Raw genomic sequence first — 11,168 nt, forward strand, 5'->3', positions numbered from 1 at the left:
TGAGCATTCCAAGAGGCGGGGTGGGGGAAGGGCTATACAATCTGCCCTTTTGCCCAGTTTCTTCCTTCTTTTTGAGTTCCAGAAACTTTCTCTATTGTTTGGGCTCACCCGATTGTTTGGGATCGTATCTTTCTGTCAGCCTGCAAAGTAGACCAGACAGGAAATATAGCTAGATGAACTAATTCTACTTTACTCTGAAGTTACATTAACAAAATCTTGCAAGTCCAACAAGTTAACATCTCTCCCACATCCTTTGTAGCCGAAGAAACTAGGAAGAGTTTATGAGCTGCTTACCCTGCTCATATTATTCCACTCCTCCAGTCACAATAGAATTCCCTATGCCTCCAGGCTCAAAATTTTGCACCTGGACAATCTGGAACTGCGCCACCTGTGGTCCGATCTAGGCATAGTTCACAAAATTGTCTGCTATGACATCTTGCCTGTCAACTTCTTCAGCTTCAACCACAATAAGTGGTTGGGCAAACAATCGATACAAACTCAAGGTAAATCACTTCAAACTCGATTGCAGAAAATATGACTTCAGCAACAGAGTGGTCAATGCCTGGAATGCTCTACCTGACTCCCTTGTTACAGCCTCAAACCCTTGCAGTTTCAATCTCAAACTGTCCGTAAAAGGGGCATGTATAAGCACACCAGCGAGCCTACCGTCCCTGTCTTACTGTCCCCATTTATCTGTATTTACTTCCTTTATGTTTATGTTCATACTTATACTTATCTTGTACATGTTTGACAAATAAATAAATAAAAATAAATAAATATTCCTGCTGCTGGATAAATTGCCTTTTATCTGATTGTTCCCTTTGCCCTGCTTCCCAAGGTCATTCCCACATACCATTATATCTTCTGACATTGTAAAGCAAAGCAAAGCTGAAGTAAAGTCATAAGAGTTCTTACAATCAGATAATTCTAACTTAGTAATCACTTCACTTAAGCACCAAATCTGCAGTCTTCCTGCAGATGGACTCATCTCCCCCTCCTCAAATTTCATGATTTATTTAAAATAAAGCTTGAATTTTAAAATACAAAATAGCATACAGTAGAAAAATACAAAACTATGTTAATAATTATAATAGTTGTAATTTCATTTGAACTAATACTTCAAAACTTCTTCACATAAATAATTCTTATCCAGGACTAATATTTGAGAAGTTGGGATACAAGATATTACTTAGTCATTAGGAAATTGGAATGCAATCTTTTTCACCATTGTTAAAATGATTTTAAACAATATTGCCAGCTCAAAAATTGTAATAATGCTAGATGTTATTTTAATGAGATTATTTTCAGCTAAATATGTTTTGTGTTTAAAACAATAGTCTTCATGCCTACAATAAAAATTCTTATTTTATCTTTGTTATATTTCAGAATAATTTTTTGAGGAAAGCAAAATGATAAAGGTACCTGTGCTATGTTATGTTTCCCATATTTCCAAAATTTGTTTTGAGAGAGAAGTGTCTTAAGCCTCTCTTCCAATGATTTAATCTCATTATTGGGCATCATACAAAGCAATTTCTTTAAAGATAATAAAGAAGAGGTTATAATTCGATGAAACTTGGCTTCTCTTTCTTCTTCTGGAACTGCTCTGAATAAAAAACATAAGAACATGGTTTACAAATTCAAATTTCCCTATATTTTTTCATATTTGATTTTAAATCCCAATAAAGACATCACACCCATATCCTGAAAACCAAATCTTAATTGTATGTATGCATTAACTACACAGATCTCTTATTACTGCAAATAGGAAACTTCCAAAATTTCCCTAATTTGTCAGGTTTAATTTCCCCTTGAAAGTCACAGCATTGAGTGCAAATAAGTGGCAATCGGAGTTCCATACCTCCCTAATACATATTATTTCTCGTTAACAAATTTAAAGAATCTGCACATTCCAAGAAGTCATAATATGGGAGAGTCAACCTTCTTGTTAACAAGTTTTTTTGCTGTGCAGAAACAACACAGTTCTTGTTAATGTGAAAAGGCAACGACCTTCATTTTGAAGTGCGACTTGAGCTCTGACCAGCAGTACCAATGGCCAGAAGAAGTTTCTCTGCAAAGAAACCTCTTCCATCTATTAAAACTACTAGAGGTCGTCTCCAAAAAGAAAACTTAATTAGGAGAATATTTCATGTCACCTGACATGATAGACCTTGAACATCTTTCATTTCCTTTATTTCAAGAATATCTTTATAAATACTTAAACTCAATTTATTTTTCCAAAGAAATAAAAATATACTGTACATACTGTGGATCACTTAGTGTATCAGGAGTTTCTTTCAAAAGATTATCTTGTAGTACCTGGATAAAAATAGTCAGATATCCTTAAATGGAAAAATACTCAATTTATAGATAAAAAGTAATTTTTTTAAAAAAATATAATAATGAAGTATTACACTACCAAATGTATATTTCTTTAATTTAAAATTATTATGGTATGAATCCAAATAAGTGGAACTTTGCATATTTATTCTGCTTAAAAGGATTGTCTAATCTTCAGACAAAAAAGCCAAATAAATGAACATGTTGGGAAATATATAACATACACACATATACATGGAACATAAAGAAGATAAAATATTATTTCTAAATTTCAGTTTCACATATAGTAAATTCAAAATAATTTCAGAAAGAATGGTTTTTTTAATTGTATATGTGAATTGTAATACATCTTAACTGACATTATACTCAAAAATTATTGTAGTCTCAGAAAAGGTTAATTAAGCAGATACATTTATCATTTTATGTATTGATTATGATGTAAATAATATTTAAAGTAGTAGTCTACAGCATCATACAACACACTGGGAGACTGTGAGTGGTAGTCTTGCCTCAGACCTGAAACCACCTGGATGTTTTTGAGCCAATCTCAGATGTAGGAAGAAGGTAAGAGCAACACTGTTGACAGGAAAACTGCATAGACTCATCCAGGGAGTCCCAGGCCATAAAGCCAACTCAAAGGTACAAAGCATCATTATTTTAAAAAGTGGCAATGACTAGACACTTGATAACTACAAAAACATCTAGCAAGTATAAAAGCAAAAGCTGTTTCAGTCGGACTTCTTTAGGTAGTCACTGTGTATCCTTTTCTGTTAATTTTTAATTATATATTTAACAAAAATTAAAAAGCATACAAATGTGAAAACTTACATTTAAAATTTCATCTTTACAAAACATTAAGGCTTCAGATTGTTTGCTTGGTGGAAAGGCCTTTTCAAATGCCTCTTTTGCTGCTGATGCTGCTGGAGAGTAAATATCACACTGAGCTATAAGCCAATATCCCATAATGTTTTTTAAATGAGGAGCTAAATGTTTTCTGACTTTTAGAATAAGCTGTTCAAAAGCTTGCTGTGTTGCTTCCCGGACTCGGCGATCATGATCCTACCATAAACATTGGCAAATACAAAAATAATTATATAATTTCACTATACATATGAACAATTTTAGATTACCTATTTTTCTAAAGAAAATTTTACTGTCATAACTTACAGATAAACATATATATAACATTAATGCCCGATTTTCTGCATGGCTTTCCACAGCACACTAGAGCTCTATCACTGCTTTATCTGATTCTAAGCTTTCTGCAGAACAAATCAGCCTTCCAAGAGGTATAACAGAACTTTGCATTCATCTCTGACCACTACAGCAGCTAATTAAAAGCAGGCTTGGTTCAAACTCTTCCCATAAATATAAATTTCAATACTTACAAGAGAAATCTTACAATAAATTCTAGGCCAGTAAGGTAGAACTCCTTTAACAATCTCCGTATCTCTCTCTTTGCACATTACTCCAAATTCTTGCATAGCCTAAAATTAAAAATAATTAAGTTTTTTTTAAAAAAACAAAACACAGCTGATGATTACCCCCTGTTCTGTTACGGTGGTTATTAAAAGAAAGTTCATATTTACCAAATGATACTGGGTGCACAAGACAGTGTTGATTTTTTTTAAAAAAATCTATTCGTTTACTAGATTTCTTTGGCCACCAATTTTAAGAAACACAACTTTTGGCAGCTTTAAAATTACAGAAAAACCTGGCATCTCAGGCACTTTCCTCCAATACAGTACAGCACCCCCCGGTCCCCGCCTCGCGGAACCCACCATACGCCGCTAGCGCCGCTTTCTTGACAAGTGCTTCCGTAGAAGCCACCGGCTTTCATCAAAAGGGCGGCCCTTTCCAGGTGAAGCCTTGGAAAACCCCCCCATTCGCTTATTCTGCACATGCTCGTGGGTCACCGAAGCATCCCCCCCCCCTTGCCCCCCCCCCGCGCAAACCCCCCCCCCCCCGTTGGGGATCACTGAGTACAATCTTCTCCAGGCTAAAACTCAATTTCTTATTCTGCACAATGCTACTAGTGTGAAATGTGCAGCTATATAAACATAAATATATATATATATATATATATATATATATATATATATATATATATATATAAATATAATAGTATCTATATCAATTATATTGATTTAATACATATAACACACTGCATTTTTATGTCAACATTTACTGAGTTTATACAATGATTTTATTGCTTTTTAAGTTAATCAAATTCTAACAGGAAGTTCCTTGCCCCATTGTCATGGTTTAATATCCATAAGTTTATTAAAATGATATGACAAAAATTAATGTTGTAAAAAATGTAACGTAATACTGAATTTTATATCTAAAATCTGGGACTTATTACGGTAAGTGAAAAATGAGGAATTATAGATTAACATGGGAAAGAGCAAAAAAGGTTAATTAATTCAGTTTTAAAATCTTGAAATATTGCTAAATATTCACTTTGTTTTTCAACTGCTCTCTACTGATGTAATGGAAGAGTAGAAAGATATTCCATGCAATCAAGTGTGTTTTAAAACTTGGCTGAATGACTTTTATCTGCAATGTATGCTTGTGTTATTTTTCTGCTTTTGTTTTTCGATATTTTATTTTTACATATTATAATTTTTTAAAAAAAATACAAATTACAAATAAATTATAAGATCAAAAATGTTATAATTGAGAGCCAATTTGGTCTAGTGATTAAGCACCGGGCTAGAAACCAGGAAACTGTGAATTCTAGCCCCACTTTAACCTTAAAAGTTGGCTGGGTGACTTTGGGTCAGTCACTCTCTCTCTTAAGTCCATGTCAGGCTCGGATGACAAGCCAGTCGGTCAATTCCTGATGCAACCAATGGATCAACACTCAACTGATATGAAAAAAGAGATCCCCGCATTTGCAGGAAAATGTTAGGAAAAAAACAAACAAAACGTCAAAAATATTACAGCAATTATTAATCTTTAAATATATAATGACCCTCTAAATATAACATAACCTACTTTTAACTTGGTTGTGACATCTCTTTTAGAAAGTTTTCTTAGCACCATACGGAAATCAGCATCTATAAGGCTGTCTATTTCTTCAGCTCCCTGAACTGCAGGAACATATCCCAGGTCACTTGAAGAGGTGCCAAAGCCAACAAATCCAGGAACAGTTCCTTGTTCTTTAGCTAGAAGTTCAGCTGTTCTTCCACTACTAGAAGGCTATATTTGAAAGAGAGAGAAAAAAGAACTGCTGTTTGAAAATTATTACAATACCCTAAACAAACTTCCTTGGGAATCACTGTTATGTTTGAAGCTGCAATTTTTATTTTAATTATTTATATCCCATCTTTGTTTTTTATAAACTCAAGGTGGCCTCCATATCAAATTGTTAACTTTATGGTTTGCTTCTTGATTCCTTACATTGTTAAAGCAAATAATACTGTTTGATCTCACCCCCCCCCAAAAAAAAAATCCAAACTCAAGCTAAAGTTTACAAAATATTTTAAAAAACTATTTACAATAAAGTAAAATAGTAATTGGACAATTTATAAATTAAGTTACAGATTAATTATTTATTAAGAAAGCTCATTGCTCATTGACAAAATATAAGACAACATCTGGTGAGAATTTCACAATTGAACTATAACTAATATGCTGTCACCAAATTTTCCCATGCTGTCAACACCTATATTTCTTTTTTTATAAAGTTTTTATTTTTTACAACAAACATACAAACAAAACATAAAAACATAAAACCATCTTTCAATTATATACACAGTTTGTCAGTTAAAATCTTTTGTGCTATCCTTTTTTTGCCATTACTCACAAGATGTATAAATTCCCACCTTATCAATCTAACATATGCTTGTGTAATATCAATCATTAATCATTCATTTGGCTAAACTACACTGCTCAAAAAAATAAAGGGAACACAAAAATAAGACATCCTAGATCTGAATGAATGAAATATTCTTATTAAATACTTTGTTGATTACATAGTTGAATGTGCTGACGACAAAATCACACAAAAATTATCAATGGAAATCAAATTTAGCAACCCATGGAGGTCTGGATTTGGAGTTACATTCAAAATTAAAGTGGAAAAAAAACACTATAGGCTGATCCAACTTTGATGTAATGTCCTTAAAAGAAGGCAAAATGAGGCTCAGTAGTGTGTGTGGCCTCCATGTGCCTGTATAACCTCCCTACAACGCCTGGGCACGCTCCTGATGAGGTGGCGGATGATCTCCTGAGGGATCTCCTCCCACACCTGGACTAAAGCATCCCCCAACTCCTGGACAGTCTGTGGTGCAATGTGGCGTTGATGGATGGAGCGAGACATGTCCCAGATGTGCTCAATTGGATTCAGGTCTGGGGAACGGACGGGCCAGTCCATAGCATCAATTCCTTTGTCTTGCAGGAACTGCTGACACACTCCAGCCACATGAGGTCTAGCATTGTCTTGCATTAGGAGGAATCCAGGGCCAACCGCACCAGCATATGGTCTTACAAGGGGTCTGAGGATCTCATCTCGGTACCTAATGGAGTCAGGCTACCTCTGGCGGAGCACATGGAGGGCTGTGCAGCCCCCTAAAGAAATGCCACCCCACATCATTACTGACCCACTGCCAAACTGGTCATGCTGGAGGATGTTGCAGGCAGCAGAACGTTTTTCACGGCATCTCCAGACCCTGTCACGTCTGTCACATGTGCTCAGTGTGAACCTGCTTTCATTTATGAAGAGCACAGGGCGCCAATGGCGAATTTGCCAATCTTGTTGTTCTCTGGCAAATGCCAAACATCCTGCATCTTGTTGGGCTGTAAGCACAACTCCCACCTGTGGACGTCGGGCCCTCATACCACCCTCATGGAGTCTGTTTCTGACCGTTTGAGCAGCCACATGCACATTTGTGGCCAGCTGGAGGTCATTTTGCAGGGCTCTGGCAGTGCTCCTCCTGTCCCTCCTTGCACAAAGGTGGAGGTAGCGGTCCTGATGCTGGGATGTTGCCCTCCTATGGCCTCCTCCACGTCTCCTGATGTACTGGCCTGTCTCCTAGTAGTGCCTCCATGCTCTGGACACTATGCTGACAGACACAGCAAACCTTCTTGCCACAGCTCGCATTGATGTACCATCCTGAATGAGCTGCACTATCTGAGCCACTTGTGTGGGTTGTAGACTCCGTCTCATGCTACCGCTAGAGTGAAAGCACTGCCAGCATTCAAAAGTGACCAAACCATCAGCCAGAAAGCATAGGACCTGAGAAGTGGTCTGTAGTCACCACCTGCAGAACTACTCCTTTATTGGGGATGTCTTGCTAACTGCCTATGCTTTCCACTCTTGTCTATTCCATTTGCACAACAGCACGTGAAATTGATTGTCAATCAGTGTTGCTACCTAAGTGGACAGTTTGATTTAACAGAAATGTGATTTATTTGTTGTTTAAGTGTTCCCTTTATTTTTTTAAGCAGTGTATTTTTCCATCATTCTATATGAGATATTCTAAATTCTAAAGAATGGGAGCATTCCTGGCACATCCGGTATTGCTGACCCTGAGCTGTCAGCTGAACATGCCTTGGCTGGAGAGAGTTTGCAGGCCAATGAAGAGGGGGAAGAGCTGCCGTCCTTGATAGATGCTGGAGCATGCAAGGCACAGAGGCAGAGATCTGCCAGATTGATGGGGAAAAGACCCCACCCCTCTTAATGGGTTGCACTGGGAGGGATATTTAGCATGGCTGGCAGAGGGAGGAGTTGCTGGAAGCAACATGTGTGGGTCGTGGTCAGATGGTTGTTTGTGTTTCTGGAACTCTGCAGCTCATGGATTTAACTCAGTTGCAAAGAGCATTCATGTTTGGAGAGGCCAGTTATCTGTCAGGTGGAGTAACGGACCAATGCCTCGAAAGTTAGCCTGGAGTTCGTTCGTGGCTGGCTTCGCTGAAAAGAAACCCCCTACAATCCTGGCTTGGACTATTCCTGTGACTTCTCCTTGCAAGCCCTGACACTCAGAGCACTGGATTTGTTGACAAACCTCAGCTGGAGGCTCCTCATCTCTGAGGGGATTTTTAGCTGTTTGTTTACCTATCCAGGCAAAACCTTTATTTGAAAAGACTGTTTTGGTTTGGCCATAAGTTTGTTTCGCTTTTGGTTATAAATTTGGTCAGGAGCCAATTACTGTGCTAAGCTTGCAGCTGGGGGTGAGCTGAAAACCTGACATGGAACTTTTGAGGGAAATGACACCAACCCTGACGTGTGAGTGGGGGCAGCACACATATTCACAGCATCTGCCACTGAAAACATGGAATCAGTAAGGGTGCATTAAGTTTTGAGAAGATAGCTACTAAGTATTTAACAATTTTCACACATAATATTAAGAGACAGCAAGATTCACTAACTGCAAGGATGTAACCTTAAATATTTTAAACAGAAAGGGGCATAAATGTCTACAGCATTTAAAATGTGCATATGACACTGTCTACAACCAAGAAAGCCAACGCGATATGGGAATAATTTCTGAATTCCTTTTTTTGACATTTCAAACACTTCCGAGCCATGTACATTTTAGAAGCCGAAATATTACTGGTTCTTCTCCCCTCTTGAAAGTTTAGGCACACTCACCAATTCGTATCCCTTAAAAGGAGAGAATCGCCATACGGGAAAATAAGGTTGGCAAGGAGAGCCCCGCGAAGTCTTGTTAGGGAAGTCATTAACCTTCTTTCCAGCGACAAATAAAGCAACACCTTTAAAACTAGTGCCTAGATTTAGCGTCCCTTTAGGTGAGGAATAAGCTGGTTTTTTATTTAGCCAAAAGTTACCCAAGGTGTCGTCTCCCAAGTTCGAAACCTCTGAAAAGGCAACCCAATCTGGCCCCTCTCCAGAAATACCGAATTCCCAACCGGCGGCATCAACTCCCTTACCCGTACGTTGCCTTTAGTTCGCTGCTTGTTCTTGCCTCCCATGATAGTGCCTGCACCGCCGTCAGAAACTTGAAGGGGAAAAAAAAAAAAGGAAGGGAAAACAGAGGGCGGGGGATATAGTTGGTCCCACGGCCAGGAAGGGGGGAAAAGGCTGTTTCCGGGTTAAACGGAAGTAAAGATAATGGCGGAAGGGACGCCAAGGTCTGGAAGCTCCTCCCCTTTAGTGCTCCTCCCTCAGTCTGAGGAAGGATAACAAAAAGTATTGCACGTGGTTGGGATTTGCGCGGGGCAGCTGGGGAACGGTTGTTGGTGGACTAGTTCCTGAATTGACTGAAAGAAGTCCGACGGAAACCTTTTTGCTTTTATGCTTGCTAGATGTTTTCTCAACTATTCTAAATTAATTGCCCCTTTTAAGATGATGGTTTTGTCAGCTCTTGTTTTTGGTAACTACTTGTCCTCGCGCGCGCGCACACATACACTCAAATTCCTGAGTGATTGCGCTTGTACACCAATCTACCAATTACGTTTTACACTGCTGAAGACGGTGGTCACTTGCATCTGCAGTATGTCGTGGTAACGACAGAATTTATGCTCTATGAGAAAGCTCAAAAGGCGTCGTTCTTCAGGTGGCTAAATCATGACTCTACAGATTTAAAAAAAAACCTGCAGCCTAAACATTTATTGGTATATGCCTGGGTTTATTTAAGCACAAGGGTCTTCAAACTTGGCAAGTTTAAGATTTGTGGACTTCAACTCCCAGAATTCCTGAGCTAAGACTGGAGGAGGAATTGAAGTCCACAAGTCTTAAAGCTGTCAAATTTGAAGACCCCTGATTTAGCATAACTTTTTTTATTCATTTAATATTTTTAACATGACAGAAACAAACAACCCCTCCCCAGAAAAACAACAACCCCACAGTGATAAAAAATATATTGGGCAAAGTTTTTTTGTGTGTAAAATTACTTTGAACAGAAAAAGGTGTATCATTTTAATTGTAAATAGTTGCAATTAGGTAGGTAGCTAGGCAGGCAGATAAGATTGTAAAAGATGGGGGGGAAGGAGGGAGGGAACAAGGAGTGGAGGGGGTGAGATGGGATCTGTTATTAGTCCATTAACCACTTCCAGCATGACAGCGCCAACCCAACTGGCAAAGCCAGGTTTATCAGGCCCTTACTGAAGCTCATGAGGGCTTCCGTAAGGGCCTGTGGGCAAAGATGGGGAGGGCAGGAGCTATGGAGAGGCTCTTCTCCTGGACCGGGTGTCGGCAACCTGTGATTCCAGAGCTGCATGTGGCTCTTTGACCCCTCCTTGTGCAGTTCCCTGTTGACCAGGTCATGTGACCTGCTCTCTGCCCCAAGACACTGGCCCAGCCTGGCCATGGCCAACACCAACCTTGGTAACAGGAGGGATGGGGTGGGGATGGAATCTGGGAGAAGGGTACAACGGAAAGGGGAACAGGCCTGCAGCTGAGGAGTGAGCACAAGCTGCAGTGGCAGTTTCCCTGAAGACAACTCTCCTCCTCCTCATGCGACCCCTTGGCCTGCTGTTGCAGGGGCGAGAGGGCACACCTCAAGCGAGCGGCTGGGCTTGGCCAAAGCACAGGTTGACTGGTTAATGGACAAGTGTCTTTGGAGAGGGTGCTCCAGCTTTTTCTGAGCCTGATCCCCAGGGTGGTTGTGCAAGGTTCGGCAGAGCCAGCCCTCTTTTCCTGCTGTCCTGAGCTTCTTTACTCCTCCAGTTGAGCGGTACTGCTGGCGGTGTTAATTGAAAAGCATCAATCAACACCGTTGGCAGCTCTGCTCACTTGTGGAGAGTATCCCTGCTTGTATGCGTGCAGGAGAGAGAGATGAGAGAGAAAAGGGGAGAAAGAGAAATGAGAAAATGATGGAGAGAACGAGAGGAAAGAGAAACAAATGAGAGACACAAAAGGGGGA

The 11,168-nt window shown here is 39.3% G+C and overlaps 1 protein-coding gene across 1 annotated transcript in view; it reads right to left on the bottom strand.

Annotated features, from left to right (window-relative positions):
* The window catches only part of LTN1 (listerin E3 ubiquitin protein ligase 1), a 35,417-nt gene extending 26,003 nt beyond the window's left edge, over positions 1-9,414 (bottom strand). The window contains exons 1-6 of the mRNA XM_026664132.2: positions 9,235-9,414; positions 5,338-5,541; positions 3,726-3,824; positions 3,166-3,396; positions 2,264-2,316; positions 1,423-1,603 (exon numbers count right to left, since the gene is read on the bottom strand). Coding sequence (XP_026519917.2) covers positions 1,423-1,603; positions 2,264-2,316; positions 3,166-3,396; positions 3,726-3,824; positions 5,338-5,541; positions 9,235-9,276 — 810 coding nt within the window. The 5' untranslated portion in view covers positions 9,277-9,414. The remainder of the gene's footprint in view (positions 1-1,422; positions 1,604-2,263; positions 2,317-3,165; positions 3,397-3,725; positions 3,825-5,337; positions 5,542-9,234) is intronic.
* Positions 9,415-11,168: the final 1,754 nt, after the last annotated feature.

The sequence above is a fragment of the Notechis scutatus genome, chromosome 5, assembly GCF_049901735.1.
Source record: "Notechis scutatus isolate UNSWTSFEM ecotype Mainland chromosome 5, rNotScu1.2, whole genome shotgun sequence".
In the NCBI taxonomy this organism is placed as follows: Eukaryota; Metazoa; Chordata; class Lepidosauria; order Squamata; family Elapidae; genus Notechis; species Notechis scutatus.